The following is a 21,578-nucleotide window of genomic DNA, read 5'->3' as shown; positions in this document are numbered from 1 at the left end:
AAAGCATGCCAAAATATATCGCTGTTCAGAATTAAACGATGTTTTTAATGCACTTTATTTATTTCTTTTCTTCTTTTTTTTTTTGACTGCCCAACTCTGGTGAACTCTGGGCGGCATACAAAATACATTGACAGATGCGTATTGGAGGGGGGATATAAGTATGGGTCGGTGTGATTTTTGTGCATTTGGAATCTTTAAAACGTTTACCGAACAAACATGTAGCAGAACTGTGCCACTGTATATAAGCCAAGTCTTCTTGTTGAAGTTTGTCTGTTTTCTCTAGTACTTTTATGTGATTGAATATTTTGTTTCTTGTGTGAACCACAAAATACAACACCAATAGCTTTTTGGATAGCTTTTAAAAAAAAGAATATGTTGTAGAAGAAATTAGAGCAGTGTTTCTCAACATAGACAGCTTGAAGTGTGGATTTCAGCTCCCAGAATTCCCCAGCCAGCCATGCTGGCTGGGGAATTCTGGGAGTTGAAGTCCATACATCTTCAATCAGCCAACCTTGATAAAATGTAAGTTAGAATACCAATAGCCATTAGCACGGTAGTGGGGATAAGTCCCCATATTTAGAGTTTATCTAGTTTTAAATATACCAGCGAGCATGTAAATATCTGGAACAATAGAGATTTATTGAAAGCTATAATGAAAGCTATAAGAAAACAAGATATACTTGATATCAGATTATGGAGACAGGACTGGAAGAGATCTCTGGTCTTTATTCCTGGTTTATGGGCTTCTTGATTGATCCTGTATAGAAACATCGGTCCTGATGGTTTTTTGATGGAAAAAAGAAATTGACTGAAGGTAATACATTTAAAAAATAAAAGTTACAAGGTTCTTAACTTAGAAAACAAAAATGCAGTTGTATGGGATGGGAATATAGTTAGTCCTCGATTTACAACCACAATTAAGACCAGAATCTCCTTGTTAAGCAAGGTGGTTGTTAAGATTGTAAATAATGATCCCAGGACGTTGCACCCATTGTAAATATATGCCAGACACCAAGCAACCAAATTTTAATCATGTGATTATAGGGATGCTGAATCAATGGGACTTCTAAATGGGACTTTAGAAACAGTCCTCGAATTGTAAATTTGAGGTCTGTTTCTAAAGTCCCATTTTTCAGTGCCGTTGTAACTTTGAATGGTCACTTAATTAATGGTTCACAGTTGAAGACTACCTGTTGTATTTATGAGAATTATTCTGAAATAATAGTGAGTCCCAAGCCGAATACGAACGAGCAATAGAACTTGGATTAAAATAAAGCAAATGTTCCATGGAAGCATATTTTCCAAATCATTGGAAGGAATCATTCTGTTCATTCTGTTCTGACCCAGTTCAGAGAAGAGTAATTAGAATGATTGGGTAACTAGAAATTAAGGTTCAAATTAAATGTTGCACAGAAAAGGTTGCTTGTTCTCATTGCAGAGTGTAAGATTCAGAATAATGAATTTAAATTACAAGAAGGTTCTTCTTTATTATCCCCTCCTTCAAAATATTTTTTTAATAAACAACTCAAACAGGGCGAACCTATTTAATATCCCTTCCACCTCCTATTTTCCCCACAACAACTGAATGTTACCAGAGAAATTCCTCATAATAAGAACAGCTTAATAATGGGACAAATTACACAAGAGACTGAGTGGCTGCTTTTTATTGTCTATATTATTCAGAGGGTTGGACTCAATAACCTAATTAATCCCTTCCAACTCTATGATTTTCTTTTTGCCCACTTGGGATTTTATCGATACCCATGACAGTTCATGTGGCACAGTTAAAAAAAAAATGGCCCACTCAACTACATACACACACACACCTCCCTCTCCCTCTCCCTCCCTCTCTCTTTCCCCCTCCCCCCTCCCCCAGTTCATTTAGAGACCACTCAAAGGTACAACACTACTGAATACAGTGACTTACAAACATTTTTCACAGTTCGCATCCTTTGTAGCATCCCGATGGTCACGTGATCAAAATCCAGACACTTGGCAACTGCTTCATATTTATGACCGTTGTTGTGTCCTGTTGAGTCATGTGACCACCTTCTGTCATCGTCTGAAAAGCAGACTCAATGGGGGAAGCCAGATTCACTTTAACAGTAGTAACAGTAGTAACTTAACAACTTCCGTGGCAAGAAATGTCATAAAACGGGGCAAAACTTGCTTAACCAACGCCTCACTTAACAACAGAAATTTGGGGCTCAGTTGTGGTTTTAAGTCGAGCACCAGCTGTGTGTGTTTGTGTGTGTGTGTGTGTGTGTGTGTGTGTGTGGAGAGAGAGAGAATGAGAATGAATGGGTGTGTGAGAGAGAGAATGAGTGTGAGAGAGAGCTAGGCTGCATTCAGACTCTTTTGGAGATGTGATTGTAAGAGAAAGGTTCCGTTTGAGCAGAGGTCTCCAAACAACTTTAAGACTTGTGGACTTCAACTCCCAGAATTCTCCTAGAATTCAGGGAGTTGAAGTCCACAAGTCTTAAAGTTGCCAAGTTTGGGGACCCCTGTGCTTGAGGTTTGCAGCAGAGTCTCTGAAGCAGGAGATCAAAGTTGCACGACTCTGTTTCGACTGCCTTTGCTGTGCTGGTGGTGTCAAAGCATAGAGTCTCTTTACAGTTGCATAGGCCCCGTGGTCCTAGACTTGATGGAAGGACTGCACTGCATGCCAAGTCAGTTTCATTCTCTTTCCCTGACAAAGCAGTGGTGCGCCTCTTGGTTTTCTTACAGTGGGTGTTCAGCCAGTTTGCATTAACTGGGAAAGAGGAAAATTGTTGACGGAGCAAACCCTTCTCTAGTTTGCCCAACGTTCTCTTTGCAAAGGCAGCGAAGGGACTAATCTTGGATCCTGAAGTGCTGAACCAGTGAAAAACTTCCCTGGTTTTAATATCTTTGGAGCAGCTTTTGCTGCTGGTAGTTATTAAAGCTGCATTGATGATTCCATGGGGGCAAATTTATATAAATCCTACATCTATTCTTGCTGATCTACTGAGCCAGTTGAAAGCATTTATAACACGGTTTTTGCATCATTGCTCAGTCATGAAAAATGGAATGTTTTCAATAGCTGGGAGGGGAGCAGGACCCTGGGTGGTGAAATTATAATCTAGCAGATTCTAAAAATATTCTGTTTCCCAACACGGTGGAGCAGCTGGGCGTTCTTTTCAGAAGAAGGATAGCAGTCTAGGAATCTTTGTGATTGATTTCCAGGGTTCTGTTAACTCAATTTGTATATTCCTGAGATTGCGCAACAGGCCCGGGTAAAGGTGCAGCTGTCAGCATTCCAGCAAACCTCCATTCCAACCAGTAACTCAGAGACAGGCATCTTCTCAAACGTTCCTTTTTATTTGGATAGTAACTGGCACAACTGTAGAATCCCGAATTTGAAAGTTCCGGGCTCCCTTGCAATAAGTAAAAACTACAAATCCATCCCCTACACCCATCACTACATCACATGGCCCAATCACCATCCGTCCCAAAGTAAGACTTCCTTTCACTATGCGCAACACGACCTGACCTTGAATCAGAAAAAGAGTTTTATTATGTCTAACTAGATACACTCCAATGAATTCCCCCCTCCCACTTTCCCAGGCTCAATTGTGGCAGCGTGGGAGCATCGGATCTCAATATGGCTTCCAAAGCTGGACAGCAGCTTCTTTAAGGAGATTCTGAGAGGCATAATGCGCATGCCTGTAACTTTGCTCTGCTAGATCTGGGTTCAAAACTGTGCACCTCCCTTTTGCTGAAAGAAGCGACCTTTCCACGCAAAAGGGGGGAGGGGTCATGTGATCCCCGGACGCTGAATTTTGATCGCATGACCGTGGAGATGCTGCAGCGGTTGTGTGAAAAATGGTGTCACAAGTCCCTTTTTGGGGGGTGCCGTTGTAGCTTTGAACAGCCACTAAATGAATTGTTGCAAGTCGAAGACTACCTGTAGCTATTTCTGAAACTATATCCAGCGTTGGGCGTGCTGATTCCAGCATCTGTGACGTGGAATATTGAAGGCTTATCAGGTTTTTTGTCAACTGGAACAGCAAATATACAGAACGTCCTCAACTTACAATGACTATTAGGTCCAGAGTTTCTGTTGCTAAGTAAGGCATGTATTAAGTGCTCTTTTAATGGCCCTTTTTGCCATCGTTGTTAAGCACATCACTGTAGCCTCTCTCTATTAACTTTGCTTGTCAGAAGCTGGCTGGAGAGGTCACAAATGACCCCCAAGTGCTGCAACCATCCTAAACACACGCAGGTTGGCAAACACCTGGATTCTGATCACGTGACCGCAAGGATGCCATAGCGGTTTTAAATGTGAGAACTGGTTGTAAGTCACTTTCTTGCAGTGCTGTTGTAACTTCAAACAGTTGCTGAAAGAATGGTTATAACTGGAGGATTCTCTGTATTAGCATCAAAAAACCAAAACAAATGCCTTCTTTTGTGAGCTCCAGAATTCAGTGTCCCCACCATGTCATTAAGGAGTGGCAGCTTCACTGTTGAAGTGCCAGTCTCTCCTGGCAGGGTCTGCATTTGGCTCCAGGGGGCCTTGCCCAGGCAGGGCAGGCAAATGATAATTGCAACTCTAGCAACTTTTACCTTTATACTTTGGATCCTTTGAATATTACAGCGCTGTGAACCGGCTGAGGTAGTCTAATGTACAGGCTTTCGAGGCGACACTTTGCTTTCTTTTAGGCTACAGAATCAGAATAGAGCTGGAAGGGACCTTGGAGGTCTTCTAGTCCAGTCCCCTATGCAAGCAGGAAACCCTATACCATTTCAGACAAGGGACTGTCCAGCCTCTTCTTAAAAACCTCCAGTGATGGAGTGCCTACGATTTCTGGAGGCAAGCTGTTCCACTGGTTAATTGTCCTCACTGTTAGGAAATCTCTCCTTTGTTCTAGGTTGCTTCTCTCCTTGATTAGTTTCCACCCATTGCTTCTTGTCCTGCCTTCAGGTGCTGTGGAAAATAAGTTGACCCCCTCCACTTTGTGGCAGCCTGTCAAATACTGGTAGTCCTCAGTTTACAATGAACCTCTGCAAATACCGTGTTTCTCACAAAATAAGGCCGGGCCTTTTTTTTTTTTGACCTCCGAAAAAACGGCTAGGCCGTCTTTTCGGGGGTGACTTAATTTCCTCCCCCACCTAGAGCGGCCCATACGCACTCCCCTCGCCGCGAGGCCGCTTCTATCGGCTGACGAAAGCTCCTCGAAGGCAGAGTCCCCAGCCGCTTCGGGGCGTGGCATGGCTGCCCGTGTCCCCTCGCCTTTAGGCAGTCTCTTTCGGGCGATGGAAGCTCTCCAAGGGCAGCCACCAGCCACTTCCATCGGCCGGTAGAAGCGAGGGGTGTGTGTGTGTGTGTCCGCTCACCCCGAGGCCGCTTCTACCGGCCGATCGAAGTGGCTGGTGACTGCCGTAGGGGAGCTTCCATCGCCCGAAAGAGACTGCCTAATGGTGAGGGGACACGGGCAGCCATGCCACGCCCTGAAGCGGCTGGGGACTCTGCCTTCGGGGAGCTTCTATCGGCTATCGGGGTATTCTAGCCTATGCTACCTGCAGGGCACTCCTAAAGGCAGGTTTTCTCCCCATCCGCCCCCCCGCCCTTCCCCCCCATTTCTCTTCACCTCGTGTAGTTCTAACGAACAATGTGAGAAATGGCAGGGAAATGCATGGTTTAAATAGGCCTAAATTTTGGGGGGCGGGGCTTAATTTCACCTCATGCCTAGAAATCATGCTGGGCCTTCCTATTGGTGGAGGCCGTATTGTTGAAGGAACACGGTATTACTTACAACCCAGTTTCAAAGTTACGGCTACTGCAGCACCACCACAGCATTTGCTCTTACAACCGAGCACAGGGATGTGCAGTGCCCCCCCATCTCCCTGCCCCCCCACCATTGCACCTGGTCGGCTCTCTACAGACCTTGGCCTTTTTTGCCCCCTCATTGGGTCTCACACCCTCTTCCCCACTCTCCATCATGGATCGTGCACTTACCTTTCGGGTGCAACTCCAGAGCTCACGTTAGGGAAGAAAGGCAGGCCTCCGTGCTCCTAAGCCTTGGAGAAGCCAGAATTCACTGCAGCCATTTTGAAAATGGCTCCTGCTTCAGGGAAATAGCCACGTGGCCCAGAGGCATCAAGGGACAGAGCAGCCTGCCCTCCATCCCTCCGGAGCTGTGCAGATTTTTCAGGCCGATTTTTAACATGACAATAAAAGGCATCCGTGTATGATTTGGGGTTAAATCATAAATCCCTTGGTTTTATTCCAAACCCATTCCTTTAAAACGTACTTGGTATTGCTCACTGGAGATACAGACTTGCAGAATTTATTAACGAAGCAGGGAAAGGGCTTTTTCTTACCCACTCCACGTTTCTTGTTTCTCTTATCCAGGGGTGTCATTCAATTTCATTGAGGGCCGCATCAGGGTTGTGTTTGACCTCAGGAGGCCAGGGTGTCTGTGGCCAGCTCGACGTCACTCATGTCGGGGGTCACCTGAAATGGCCTGAGCGTTCTGCAGGGGAAACGGGCTCCCGAGCTCCATTTTCGGCTGCGACAGCCTCCTGCAACCCTCTGCCAACCAAAATGAAGCTTGGGAGCGCCACAGGCAGCCCTCGCAAGGCCCATTTTTGCTGGCAGAGGCACCGCGGGCCGGGCCTTCACTGTTTCCTGGGCAGCCCCATGGGCCAGTTCTAAACACCCTACGGGCCGGGTCCAAAACCCCCCCCCCCCGGGCCTTGAGTTTGACACCCCTGCTCTAATGGAACAAAAGGTACTTGCACGGCAAAAAGACTCACACATCAAAGCAGAAAAAGGGAGGGAAATCTTCCTGTTGCAGAAGCTTGCAATGCATGCATCTAATACTGTTGCAGAGTCTTTATTCTACGTTATGTGCAAGGCAGTTTTTTCATTATTATACAGCATATGGCCATTTCCCCCCAATTTGGATGCTTTCCAAATGTGTGGGCATTGACCAGCGGGACAGATGGGAATTCTAAAGATTAGAATCTAGAATAAGAAATAATGTGGCCCTCACAAAACGATTTGATTTATGTGTCTGTTTGTTTAGCAAATATGTTATCTCCACCCATCTCACATAACGTGACTCTGGGCAGTGTACAAAGACAGCTATGTTTAAAACAGTGTAGCCAATCGTATAACAGTGAACGGAAATCAAAATGCAAATGTGAAAAAAAATCCCAAAAGAATAACCATCACCTAGATTCCACAAGATTGCTGGATAAACCATGTTTTAGAGCAGGGGTTGCCAACCTTTTGGACCTCAAGGACCACCAAACTCATAATTTTAAATCCCGCAGACCACTAAGATGAATTTTGACTGAAGGTGGTGGGAAAGTCGGTCCCATATTCCAGAGCTGCAGTAGTCACAGGACCACCCAGGTGCACTGGCCTGCCATGGACTGGAGGAGCTGCTCCAGGATGACCAAAGGGCCAGTCCTGTGACTACCGCAGCTCTGGAATATGGGACCGACTTTCCCTCCAACGTCAGCAAGACACCCCGGGATGGATTTCCTTCCCCCAACATTGGTCTTACCTTCCAGTTCCAGCTCTATTCAAGGTCAGGTTTGTGCTCAGCTGAAGGGTGGGGGCCAGCGGGTGGGCGGGCCACGTGGGCAGCGCAGCCTGGATTAATTGCTTTGGGGGGAGTGCTGGGGGTGGGTGGGAACGACATTTCTCTGCAGACCACCAAAATTTTCTCACGGACCACCAGTGGTCCCCAGCCCACTGGTTGGTGACCCCTGTTTTAGAGGATCTGATGGAAAGCTAACAGGGATGGGCCCAATCTCGCCTCGAGGGGAATTCTGACTGGAAGGGGTTGATGTATAATTTGCTTCATGCCATGCCTGCTGAGGCTGATGCACGACCATCTTCTCCACAACCTTCCCTAAAAGGGAGGTGAGACACAGGACGAAAATTGTCCAGCAATGGTTTCTTGAGGATGGTGGTGGATTGTCCAGACATGATATTCTTCCGATTAAAATCGGAATTCCGATTTTTTTGGGAATCGCCCCCCCTTTCCCCCCCTTCTCCTCCTTCCCCTCCCCTCGGAGGCCCTGAGTCAGGAGTTGCTACCGCTGGCGCGGCTCTGCGTGGCTCCAGTCCCGCGTTGCCTCAGGAAGGGAAAGGCAAAAAGGAAGAGCCGCGGCGGCGCTTTGCAACGGCAGCAGCGGCTCCTGGTTTTGCCTTTCCCTTCCCGAGGCAACGCGGGACTGGAGCCGCGCGGAGCCACGACGGCGGTAGCAACTCCTGACAGCCCCAGCCGGATACCTGAGCGGAGCCCGGGCGGACGGTGCAAGCGGAGCCCGGGCGGGCGGGCGGTGCGAGCGGAGGCCGCTGAGCGGCAGGAAAAGGGAGCGCGGTGGGGGGTCTCTTTTGGCCGGCCCCGATTTTTTTTTCAGAGGGGAATATCATGCCTGATTGTCCTTTTTTCAAAGAGCAATTAATGACCGCTGGAATCTAACCTCTCTATGCTCCCCCCTCTCTCCCCTCCTCCCCCCCCCAGCCTTAACTATCCAGGAGGGGCATAGAGGTAAGGAACAGGCGGCTGAGCTCACAGTCATCATGGCCCTGTTCCCTTCCTCAGGTCCAAGAGGTTCAAACTGCTTCCAGATAACTGGGCAAGACTGCACCCCAGCCCCTCCCATCACATCTATATCCAAACCAGCATCCAAATGGGAATAGATTCAAGTACAGGTAGTCCTTGACTTACAACTATTCACTTAATGACTATTTGAAGTTACAGCAGCCGTGAAAAAAGGGGGGTTTAAGACTGTTTTTCATATTTACAACGGTTGTAACATCCCCATGGTCGTGTGATCAAAATTTGGCTGCGTGGCAACCGGCATGTATTTAGGACGGCTGCAGTGCCCCTGGGGTCACATGATCCCCTTTTGCAACCTTCTGACAAGCAAAGTCAATGGGGAAGCCAGATTCATTTGACAACCGTGTTACTAACTTTACAACTGCAGGGGTTTACTTAACAACTGTGGCAAAAAAAAGGTCATAAAATGGGGCAAAATTCACCTAACTCTCTTGCTTCGAAGCAGAAACTTAGGGCTCAGTTGCTAAGTTGAGGACTACCTGTAATGTTGTCCAATAGATCAGGGGTGTCAAACTCGATTTCATTTGAGGGCTGCATCAGGGTTTGGTTTGGCCTCAGGTGGTGTGGCAGGGGGGGCATGGCCAGCTCACTGTCACTCGGGTCGGGGGGGCACCTGTGGTGGCCACAAGTGCTAAGGCAGAACTTCCCTCAGACCCTCCCTCTCATAATCCTTCCTTCTTTCCTTTTCTCCTTTTCCCTTCCCTCTTCATTCTCCTTTCTTCTTCCTTCCCCTCTTTCCTTTTTTTCTTACTTGCTCTCTTCCCTTCTTTTTCTTTGTCTTTCCCTTTCTCCTTTCCTGGCCCTTCTTGGATGCTCAAATGCAAAAGGGGAAACATTTTGTTTTGTTTCCAGTTTGTTTTGCTAGCCCTCTTCCAGCGAAAAGTGTGCGGCCCTCCTGAGCTCCGTTTTCGCTGGCAGAAGCACCGCAGGTTGGTCCTTCACTGTTTCCAGATCTAAGCACCCTGCAGGCTGGATGCGGGCCACAGGCCTTGAGTTTGACACCCCTACAATAGATGATCTGCAAATTCCTCTGCATAACCCTGTTGGTAAACTTCTGAGTACCCCTTTCCCAGGAGAACTTGTGTCAGGGGGAGGAGGAAGAGGAGGCTCTCTGTGGATGCAATAAGGGCAGAGTATTTGCTACCCTTAACTGCCACACGGTAGGCCTTAATAGTGGCTCCAGACCTGCCTATCCCCAGTCTCTCATATACCTGTCCTTTCCATGATGTTCCCACCTTGAGGTCCCTACTTTCCACCCTCTGGTTCTCATAACAGGATCCCAACATAGTCAAACACACATCAGAGGGCCAAGAAACGGAATACTGGGCTATTCATTCAATTTCTATAGCCGCCCAAGTCAACCAAGTGACCTTGAGTGGCTTACAATTCTAAAATTATAAAACATTTTTTTAAAAAATGTAAAACAATAAAAAGACACCCACAAGTAAATAAACAGAGCAGCAGCCAAGCAAAACCAAGTAACGGGGCCTCTAACGCATTCCGAGCCTCAGGACTGGGTACATAGATAAGTTTTTAAAGCTTTGCAAAAAACCAACAGGCTTGGGGCCATTCTAACCTATCACCAACAAACAGCAACAGGGTTTTGCTGCAATGGAGCCTGAACGTCTTTGGATGCATCATGTTTTCACAAATTTGGGGCTTGTACAGCATATCTGGTCCAGTTCTGGGATGGCGATATCTATATCTTTGGGATATTAATGATACTTCATTTGAAATCAATGTATGTCCTCTCCTGGTGGTTTCATATAGATGTTAAATATCCTTGGTCCTTGGTGCTCTCTGAGCTTGCTTGCTTTTTTTGTAGACGTTTCGTTACCCAAACTAGGTAACATCATTAGTGCTAGTGTTAAGTAGCATGAAGGAGAGGATCATGCCTTGTGGCACCCCATTTTGGGACAGCCACAATCACTTTGGGTGTTCCATGCTCTCCAACTGGAGTCTCCCAGTTAGGAAGGAATGGAGCCATGCCTCATTCCCATCCCTTGTAGATATTGCAGGTGGTCCAGAGAGACAGACCATGGTCAGCTGAAACCTGACTGAAAAGGTTATTAGATCAGTGGTGAGCAACTATGGTCCTTTACAGCCTGTGGACTTCAATTCCCAGAATTCCTGAGTCAGTCAGCTCAGGAATTCTGGGAGTTGAAGTCCACAGGTCTTAAAAGGGACCAGAATTGTCCATCCCTGTTTCAGATGATACATTTCCTATAGAACCCTCTGAAACTGAAGCTCCATTACCAGAAAGGAAAGGTTGGGGGTTGGCCAAGAATTGTCCAAGGTGGCTGGAACTTTGATTGATGTAGGTCAACAATTTCTGGAGGGCTCTATGTGATTTATCCATCAGCATGTAATTGTCCTCTTCAGCAACTGCTACTTTTGTAATGTCATAAGGCTACGTTTGTCTGTCCCACGTGTTTAAAATCTTTGTGCAGAAATGTTTCTGAATGGTCGTGTTCTTTCCCCAATCTATGTTTTTCTTCTACAGTAGGATGGATAGGGATCTAGGATGGACAGGGCTATAAATGCATTATTTTCTCTATTCTTTTTTTCTCCCACTCCAAATTATCCCCCCTTTTAAGAATTCTGTTTCTGTTAATCACTGAGAACACTGACTTGCCAGTATGTAACTTCTTATCAACAGAATTTGAGCAAATCAATCCTAGAATCAACAAAATATAATGATAAAACCTTGCAAGCACCATTTTGGGGTAGAAAAGAGATAGCCAAATTCCTTTCTGAACTTAGAAAAATTAGATGAGCTTGACTTTGCATTAATTCTTGTTTTTCTTCTTGCAGCAAACCTCTATCCTAGGGAGTGTCTTTGGTGACTCTTGTTATGATCAGCAGATGACTGCCAGGCAAGCAAATGCTTTATCCCATCAGGTGAGTGGGAAATGTACTTCATTTATGTACAGGTAGTCCTTGACTTACAACCAATTCATTTAGTGACCATTCAAAATTACAACGAGTGACTTACGACCAGTCCTTGCACTTAACCATCATTGCAGCATCTCCATGGTCATGTGATCAGGATTCAGGTGCTTGGCAACTGGCTCCTCTATAAATATGACGTTTGCAATGTCCCAAGGTCAAGTGATCTCCATTTGCGACCTTCCCAGTTGGCTTCTGTCAAACAAAGTCAGCGTGGAAGCCTTGCTTCATAACTGAAATTCTTGTTCCATTTGTGATTGTAAATCGAGGACTATTTGAGCAACCAAGCAACCTGGTCTAGAGCAGGAACGTATCAACCATCTCAGCAGATAGTTGGTCAACAGAGAACTAATTTCACGAAGTGCCATTCTGATTTTGCCTCTTTCCAAGCAGCTTCCATAGGGATTCCTCTTCTTTCCTGCATTGAATTCAATACTGAATTTTCCCAGTGCTGAAATCCTGAAAGGGTTGTTTATTGTGAATTCTGCAATATAATGGGGAAGTAGATTTCTCGTAAGGAAAAGAGATTCTTTACTGCTCCACGTTCTCACGCGCACACTTTTTGAGTAAATCTATTTTAATTGGAGAGTGTGATTAAATTAATCCATTGGCAATTTTGGAAGATAAATGTCACACAGATTATTTCAGAGGTTCACCTATCTCCCTAAATTAAAATGAATGGCCTCTTGTTTCTTAAGTCAACCTTTTTTTTTTTTTAGATTTCTACAGTTCTGAGATTATTGGTGTCTTGCTGCAGCTGAACAATAGAATTATCTTTTAAATTTAAAAGATAATCTGAAATATTTCTTACAAAACAATTATCAACAATTATCAACAATTATCTTTTAAATTTAATTTAATTTGAAATATGATAGCATATGTCACTGGCTAAAACCCATTCATTCTGCTATCTCCGTCTTGAAGGCTTTGAAGTGCAAATCTCATGGTTACAAACTTTTGCACTTTTCTGTTTCTTCTGATTCCCATTCTTTGTGCATCACAAGAGTGAATATGCAAAGTATGAATGCAAAAAGATAAACAAGATTAAAAATTGACCTCGATTCCTGGGATTACATAGATCCATCCATGCAATTTGTGTGGCATCAACGTGGATATAGATTGTTCTTGCCTCGTGCAATTCCTTCCCACCCCAAATTTCCTAATCTAGCTCAGAGCTCTGGAAACCACTGGCGGTTTTTCATCCAAGTACTGGTGAGGCCTGATCCTTCTTAATTTACAAATCCAGACAAGGTCAGCCAATGCTGAGAAATAAACAGGATAGAAGAATTTAATGGAACAAACAGGAGGGCAATAATTCAAGGTCTCCTGTCCAGCTGTGGGGGGTTGCTGCCCTCTGGTGGGAAGATGCAGAAAGTAAGGATACCTGCTAGACCAGGGGTGTCCAACCTTGGCAACTTTAAGACTTGTGGACTTCAACTCCCAGAATTCCTCAGCCAGCTTTGCTGGCTGAGGAATTCTGGGAGTTGAAGTCCACAAGTCTTAAAGTTGCCAAGGTTGGACACCCCTGTGCTGAGGAATTCTGGGAGTTGAAGTCCACAAGTCTTAAAGTTGTGATAAAAGCATATAGCAAAGTGGACACGTTAAGACTTGGGCTGTGTTTTGCCAAGTGTCAGGGCAATGATCAGTGTCCAGTTGGTTCTTTTGGATCCGAAAACAATTGAACGCTCCAGTGAATAAAGAGATTTTGTGCATTTATTAGTCCAAGCAGAGTTAAAAGCATAACATAAAAAAGGATAAAATAAAAAGCATACATACCAAGCAAGATGATACCCAAATTTCTTATAGGATGTTAGGAGCTCTTTCATGACAACAGCAGAAATACCTCAAGGGCACCAATTTCCCTTAATGCTAGGTTGTTCCAAAGGTGCTTTTTTTCAAAAGGCAACTGGACTTTCTTTGTTTTTCCTTGATGAAGACGTTTCCCTGCTCATTCAAGAAGCTTCTTCACTTCTTCAGACCTGGATGACTGAGAATCTCTGTAGAGACTAATGCTAGGTTCCATGCATAAATCCCCCACTAATAACAACCACCCCAACAGTTTTTAATCAAAATTCGGCATTGTGAATTCATAGCCCTGCTATGATCAGGAGACTGCAAGACCTGATCTTGATTGGGTGGCACATGATTCTGGGATGGGAATCGAAAGTCTGAGACTTCCACAGCGGGAGATACTTTATAGTTATGGGAAGATTCGACTGCAACTGGGGGATTCTGGTAATTGGAGTCCACAAATCTTAACAGCTGCCAGAGCTCTAGAGCAGAGGTGGGGAACTATGGCTCTTTTGTGACTTGTGGACTTCAACTCCCAGAATTCCTGAGCCAGCACAAAGGGCCATAGTTCCCTAGCCCCGCAGAGGGCAAATGATGGAGTCAAGTGGGATTTATGTCTGTAGATGCAATCTTATCTCAAAGGAGGTTGTGGGGGGCGGGGGAGAACTAGGGAAGAAATGGTGTCCTTCACATCCTACCTCTGGTGGCCTTAGAAATAGGCCTTTGATCTGATCTCCAGGATTCCTTCCTTCAGCTCGAGCAGTTCAACATGATTGAAAACGCCATCAGCTCCAATAGCTTGTACAGCCCCTGCTCTACCCTCAACTACTCCCAGGCAGCCATGATGGGGCTGACCGGGAGCCACGGGAGTCTCCAGGACCCACAGCAGCTCAGTTACACCAGCCACGGGAACATCCCAAACATCATCCTTACAGGTAACGAAGCACCCGTGGTTTTCGCTCCTTGGGAAAATGCAGGTAATGGGGGGGGCTGCTAAACCTGTAAGTTTGGGGATAGGTAAACTTTCTCGCACCCAGGGGCAGCGCTTAAGTTATTTATTTATTTATTTATTTATCTATCTATCTATCTATCTATCTATCTATCTATCTATCTATCTATCTATCTATCTATCTATTTATTAGTGTGTTATAAGAAGTGTTTTTTTTTCTGTGTTAATGGGCTGAAATGAGTACTTCAAACCTTGTAGGAAACTTCAGGCATCTATTTTTGCCCCATTCCCTGGGTGGGGGGCGGGGGATGGCCTGGGTTGGGTTTTTTTGGTAATCTTTTTTTTTAAGAGGTCAGATCACTAATTTCACTTTTTAACTCCCTAACAATCCAAAAGCATTCTGAGTTGGAGGTTAAGGGGGCTGCACAGGGAGTCCTGGTTCCTACTGCCTATGATCTGTAGCAGGGTGTCCAACCTTGGCAACTTTAAGACTTGTGGACTTCAACTCCCAGAATTCCTCAGCCAGCTTTGCTGGCTGAGGAATTCTGGGAGTTGAAGTCCACAAGTCTTAAAGTTGCCAAGGTTGGACACCCCTGATCTGTAGTCTTATGAACTTCCAACTCAGCTTGGAGAAGGAGGCATTTTGCCAGCCAGGCTTATGTCCTCTCTGATGGCTCTTTTAAATATACATGAAGGGACAGCGATGGGAGTCAGAAAAGATAGAACAAATAGGAGGCTGGCTGGGTGGGGACAGCTAATGAATCTCCTGAAAGGTTATTATAAAGAAGAAGAAGACTTTATTGCATTCTGTGTTGGAGGCCCAGACTAGATTAGTTTGTTTGTTTTTGCTCCATTTAACACAAGGAGAAACTTCCTGATTGCCAGAGTAATTTAAAAATGGGTCCTGTTTTACCTGGAGCAAAGATCAGAAAGGGAATTGAAAGCTCCTCCCTAAGGTCATGTGTGAGTTTTTGGCAACGACATCCCCAACATTTCAGAAGTGAGAGCATTAAAAAAAAATTATAAAATATTTCGCGAAGTCCCTGCTTTTTATTTATTATTTATAAAATGGCTGAACCTTGAATTCAAAGAAAATCGAGCTCTCCCCCCTCCCCATTTTGCACCAATCCTGAATTGCCTTCCCTGAACAGGAGATTGGTTGAGGTGTCTTCCTTGGTCATCCTACAGCTCTGACACGAGAGACCCTGGCTCATGGTCATTGGTCATCCACTTGGGACTTGAAATAGCAGGAGGAACCATCAGTTTCCAGTGTGAAGGACTTGAACCCACTTTAAGTCTGAGTAGAGACCACAGCTGACTAGCAAGTTACCTTTAGGAGGAGTTAAGATGTGTTTTGACCAGTGGATGAAGAGCCATTAACTGAGTGCCAGTTAAGTCCCTTCGAAAAGAGTCAAAAGCCAGGCAGAAGTTCTTTATTAAGCCTGCTCATCGGTAGGGGGGAAAAAAACCCCAGGAGCCTTAGCAGGTTCTGTTTTCTGGGGCCCATCACAGGTTTACTGGTGAGATAATCAGCTAGGTAAGAATTTTTTTTTTTACCATACCTGGAATTTGTTTGTTTGTTTATTACATTTCAGAACTTTCCACCTTTGGGTAGTATATAACAAGGTATTAAAATTGTAAAAGCGATAGATAAAAGGGATAGAAAATTTAAAAAGAGGTGAGGATGATAAAACACTGTTGAAATGATTTAAGAGGCAACAAAGGGAGGGATCTTAGAGCACTAATCAGCCCCACAGCTGCATGATCCCCATGCAAGGTTGTAGGCGCCATGTTTTAACTCTGTTTTGGAAGGCCAGGAGATTGGGGGGGGCGGCTCTTACCTCTGGGGGAGAATATTCTGCGGGGATTATTCTGCAGGCAATGGCAGGGAAAGTTGTCTTCCTGGGCCCCACCCCAGTTGAAGTATTTAGCTGACAAGGTCCGCAAACATACCTTCCCTACCAGCCTGACTTGGTGGGATGGGCTGATGTAAAGATTCTTTTGGTAGCCCGGCCTTATGCCATTTGAGGGGAGATAGGCTAGATGCGGAAAAAAATAATCCAGGTAATAATTTCAAAAGATTCCTCTTTGTTTCCTTTTAATTTTTTCCTTTACTTGTTTCATCGGGTGAGAGCAAATAGCTCAGATTGAAGGAGAAACTGAGCAAACTTGATCAAAATTCTCTCTCTCTCTCTCTCTCTCTCTCTCGCTCTCACTCTCTCCCGTCCCCGCTCTGTTTTTCTTTCTCCCTGTAGTGACGGGGGAATCGCCTCCCAGTCTGTCGAAAGACCTCACCAGCTCTTTGGCCGGGGTGGGGGATGTCGGCTTTGACTCAGATTCCCAGTTCCCTCTGGACGAACTAAAAATCGACCCCTTGACCTTGGATGGGCTTCACATGCTCAACGACCCCGACATGGTTCTTGCGGATCCTGCCACAGAGGACACTTTCCGGATGGACCGGCTGTAGTGGGGGTGGAGAACGGGAAAGGGGTGTGCCGTGCGGTCCAAAGGAGCGCATCCAAATCACCAAGTCCCGGAAAGTCTATGCCACTCTGGTGCTCGGAGGGAGATCGGGCCGAGCCCGTCTCGAATCTCTTGCATCCCATCAGGGTCCCTGGAGAGCCGCAGCTCCACTGTGTGTGTCCAATTTAGCAATCGCTCGTTCTACACTTGCCCGGCGGCTGTCCTGCTCGCCTCTCCTCCCCCCAGCACCAACTTAAAACCTTGGTTCATGCCTTGCTGTTGGGAGAACGTTCCTCAAAGAGCTGCCTCTTCTACCCCTTATCTCCCCTCCCTCTATCGCCAAAGTTCCAGCATTTTTGGTCCTTTTTCGTCCTTTGCCCTAAATTAAAAGCTTCGGGCTTTGCGTTGGGGAAGTGGAGTGGCAGCGAAAGTTATATTCCCCACCCCACCCCACCCCACCCCACCCCTTCTTTCCAAGGCAGAGGAGCTATTCAGAAGATAAAATAGGTGTATTGTTTTGTTTTCCTGTGTACGTAAACTATCCAACCTTTGGCTTCTGTTACAAAAACAGACACCCCGCATGGAACTGAGGGCTTTCCCCCCCCCCCCCCCCCCACCCTGGGGGAGTTAGGGGACCGCTTGATGATAATTGGGCGTTGCGGGCGGGGAAGAGAAGGACATGATTGCTAAAGCTACTTTGTGTATACCACTGCCTTTCCGTGGAGAAGGACTGGACTTGGAGAGTGGAGAAAGCCAGCGGTGGCTCGCCGAATAAACTCCGTAAAGCCAACCCGCTTGCATTGGGAAGTGGGAAGTGGGAAGTGGGGTGGGGCGGGGGGGAAGAGTGGCTTGCAATTCTCTGCTTGATTTTCCAATCCTTGACTGTTTTCTGGAATCCCATCATGGCCTGTTAGCTCATTTGCCTGTGTGCATGCAGCAGCTTTCAGAAACAGCTGTCTGACCGCCACCACCCCCGTTTGGGAGATTTAGTTGCATGAGCCACATAATTCCTCTCGGCAAACTGACCGTGTAAAACTTGTTCTTTTTTTTTTTCCTTTCTTTTTTGTTGTTTCTTCCAAAGAATTTTCAGGGAGAGGCAAGGGCAAGCCGAGGGAGGAAAAGAAGGCACAAGCGTTTTTCTAATTATACATGGAAATTCTGCAATTTGTCTGAAGGGATGAGATCTGGGTCGTCTCCTGCAGGTTGTCGGGTTTTTTAAATAACGTTTTTTAAGGCAGCAATCTCTCCCCTTCCTCCCCCACTTGCTCGGGAAGAAGTAGTTCTTGTTCTGCGTATTTTTTTTTTAAAAAAAACACCCCACCTTTCTCTAGTACATGAAATAATCTTCCTCTGACCAAAACAGGGTCTGGTTATTATTATCTTTGTGCTCCAAACTGATTTAGATGGAAATCCTTTAAAATGGCTTCCCCCATACAAGGAGGCCCATGACATGTTCAGGTTAGGGCATCCAGCAGGCTAACCCATCCGAGGTGTGTGGATTCAGTGGCCCATAAACCAAGGAGTCTCCGAACTTGGCAACTTTTACGACTCGTGAACTTCAACTCCCAGAATTCCTGAGCCAGCATAGGGTCTCCTGCTTGGGCAGGGGGTTGGATTAGAAGACCTCCAAGGTTCCTTCCAACTCTGTGATTCTGTATCCTCTAGCTTTGCAGGACCTCCTTTCTGGCCAAAGCTGGAGGGTCCTGTCCCCAGACTGAATATGCCTCTTACTATTTGTTTCTTACCCTGTTTTCAAACTCTTACCCCTCTCCTCCCCCAATGAATTATAGCTAGATCTTTGTGTGTGTATAAACACACACACACATGTGCAGGTAGCAGGGATATCCATTCTGAGTACGTGTTATGTTTTGTTTGGGCCGTGGTCAGTTTATAATTTTTGCACTAAAAAATACGGATTTTTTTTTAAAAAAAGTGTTGTAGGTTCTTTGTGTAACGTTTTTGCTTTGATGTGTTCCTCTCCCCCTCCCTCCTCCCCATCTTCTAAATTCCGAAAAATGCTGTCTCCATTTCATAACCCTTGTCAGTATTTTAGTTCAGCCGCCTCTAATACACCCAGGGGGTCTGCGTATTTCAAATTTTCCATGGCTGTTTCTCAGAGGAAATCCATCCGAAAAAATAAAAAGGCCCTGTGTCCTGCTTTAAATAAGAGCCCCAGGTACTAAACAGGCCAGTTTGCAACACTCTTTCTCGTTTCCGACAACGCAGTTTGTTGGTTTTCAGTCAGATCTCTTGTCTTATTTCATCAGCATGCCAAAATTTCCTTTGAACGTTGACCTGCAATTTTGGGGCAATTGGAAAGCAAAATGCAGAATCCAGTTTGGGGGAAATTCATTGATTCTTGAGCTGGATTTTTTTACATGGAGATATAAATGGCTATTTTCTTTCTCTCATTTTTTTTAGATTTACACATGTACATAGGAAAACTTGTGTATTGATAAATTGTAAGTAGTTTTACAAAATGGCCTTAATTTACTATTTATGTATATACATAACAGGTGTATGGTTGTGCATGTATATGTGTGCACATAGTCACACACATAGACATCCACGCAAACAGACAAAACCTGATCTGAATGCAATTTAATTTGAAATAGCCAAGCATCAGGGACCATTTGCTTTTAACAAATATTATTTCAGTTTTCCCTTGTTAGGCTGGGGGAAGCTGGAAATACATGTTAAAAAAATAATTTTAAAAATGTAGAAGAAGGAAGAAATTGAAGACTTAAACAGCCAACCTAAGCTGTATTGTGAATCTGATTTTTCTGGCTGAGGTAGTAATTATGGGCCCGATGGTTATCTCTTTTACGCACCTTACTTTCTGTTGCTTTATAAAATGGAAAACTTCCCTCCCTCCCTTCAATTCTTGAGTAAAATCTGCATTAAAGATTAAGGAGGTGGGGGAGGAGAAAAATAATAAATAAATGCACTAGAGCTCCAAGTTACGGGATCTGCAATTTGCCAAAACTGAGGCGAGGTGGGAGGAAGGCAAAGGAATCTTGTTATTTGTAGGGCTTAGAAACCCCAAAGCTGCATTCTATCTTTTCGGGTTCCGCTTTGTGTTTTTGTTGTATGAAAAAAAAAAAAAAAGGATTGTCTGGGGAAATAAGCCTTTTTTACGGTTGTTGATGTCTGCATGAATGGTGAAGAATCTGTCAAAAAAGTGGTGCCTGTTGTTTAGGTAGAGAATTAAGACTTTAATTTAAAAAAAAAAACCAGATACGTCTTAACTGTGAGCTGGATTTGACTCCGCATTGGTCCTAGTTATGAAGCGGTCCTTCTTTATTTTCATTCCTTAAAATCTGGTTTCATCCCATCATCCCCCCCCCCCAAAAAAAAGTTAGGGTACTATTGACAATTCTCTGCCCCTTCCTTTCATTTTAGCCTCATGATCAGCACAAGAGAGAACCTCGGCCAGGAGAAAATTACTGGCCCAAGACCTCTAAGTAAGTTTGGGGGCGAAAAGGAGCTCCTGTATTTCCAGTTGGAGTCAGATACTAAAAATCCAGAGGGAGGAAGCCAGAGGCTCTCTGGATGTTTTTCCTGTCCATTTCCAATCGTCCTGCCAACGTGGTCAGTGGCAAGGGATTGTGGCTTTTGCCACCCAAACCATCTGAAAACCAGCAGTTTGCGAGGCCCTCGGAGTGTCGTTGTTTTCTTGCAGACCTTTCATTACCCAACTAGGTAACATAATCAGTGCTTGCTTTCTGTTTATATTATGAGTTGGCTTGCCCTGTCGGTGTTGGTGGGAGGGTTCTTGGTGATTCTTTGATTAGGCTGTTAGGCCACTAATAATATAAACAGAGAGCAAAACCCACTCCTTTCCACTACTGATGACATTGCTTAGTTGGGTAATGAAATGCCTGAAAGTCTGGAGAGCGCTAAGGACCCCACAGTTCAGTTATTGGAGCTAAAATTGTTCTCTTCTATTGGAGCCACCAGGTTGCCTATTATTCAGAACTTCTGCTGGGTCTATCAGCTTCCAGGCTGCCATTCATTAGGTAGACGCCAACTCCTACGGACTGGGGTGACATGCATTAATTTGCCCTGCCCAGCTGGCCTTAATTCCCCCCCTCTGTCCTTAAAGCCAAGCCCAGAGTGCCGCTGGTCAGACTGAAGGAATATTATGTCCGAATGAGGAATATTTTGTGAATAGAAACATCCCTTCTAGGAAGTTTTTGGAGACTTTATTTTCTTCGTGCTGGAAAATACATTCTTCCAATAACTTGTCCCCCTCCTGAGGCTTTGTTTCTTTTTTATTTCCATATCATTTCAAAGGAACCCCTTCATTTCTCTCTTAATAAATCTGTTAACGAAGGACTGGGTGGTATAAGCGGTGCGCTGCCTGTCTAACCCTAACTACCCAGGGCCAAACTTTCTTCCCTTCCCCACTTCCACTCTGGGCCTCTGAAGAAACAAGACGTCTGACATCTTTACCTTTTTACATCTTTTGATGCTCCGGGCGTGGGACATCAAAACGCGCACCTGGGGTTTGCTTTCATTTGTTGACATATCTTGATTTGTTTTTTTCTACTTGCTGTTGATTGGAGCGATCCTAAGATTGAGAGGAAGGGGAGTTCGGTGTAAATAGTCCTTTCTCTCAGGGGGAAACAGGGATTTGGTCCAAGTTGACTTTGACAGTGCAGAGGAGGGAGGACAAATTATTTCTCTGTTAAATAGTGTCTAGTCTTGTGTTTGAAAAAGAGAACGAGAGCCAGAGGGTAGGACATCCCCATTCGGTGGTGTTTCTCAACCATGGCAACCGGAAGATGTGTGGACTTCAACTCCTGGCTGGGGAATTCTGG

General features: G+C 45.1%; 1 protein-coding gene across 4 annotated transcripts in view; it reads left to right on the top strand.

Annotated features, from left to right (window-relative positions):
• The window catches only part of CRTC1 (CREB regulated transcription coactivator 1), a 92,795-nt gene extending 72,818 nt beyond the window's left edge, over positions 1–19,977 (top strand). For 2 of the 4 annotated variants that reach the window (XM_087951655.1, XM_087951661.1), the window contains 3 exons: positions 11,418–11,504; positions 14,083–14,278; positions 16,548–19,956. In XM_087951655.1, coding sequence (XP_087807781.1) covers positions 11,418–11,504; positions 14,083–14,278; positions 16,548–16,759 — 495 coding nt within the window. In that variant the 3' untranslated portion in view covers positions 16,760–19,956. Of the gene's footprint in view, positions 1–11,417; positions 11,505–14,082; positions 14,279–16,547 lie in introns of all 4 variants that reach the window. The other 2 variants (XM_087951667.1, XM_087951660.1) reach the window with 2 other exon arrangements.
• The last annotated feature ends 1,601 nt before the right edge of the window (positions 19,978–21,578 follow it).

This window comes from Notechis scutatus, chromosome 1 (assembly GCF_049901735.1).
Source record: "Notechis scutatus isolate UNSWTSFEM ecotype Mainland chromosome 1, rNotScu1.2, whole genome shotgun sequence".
In the NCBI taxonomy this organism is placed as follows: Eukaryota; Metazoa; Chordata; class Lepidosauria; order Squamata; family Elapidae; genus Notechis; species Notechis scutatus.
Note: the sequence above shows the minus strand (reverse complement) of the source record. Positions and strands in the feature narration are given on the sequence as shown.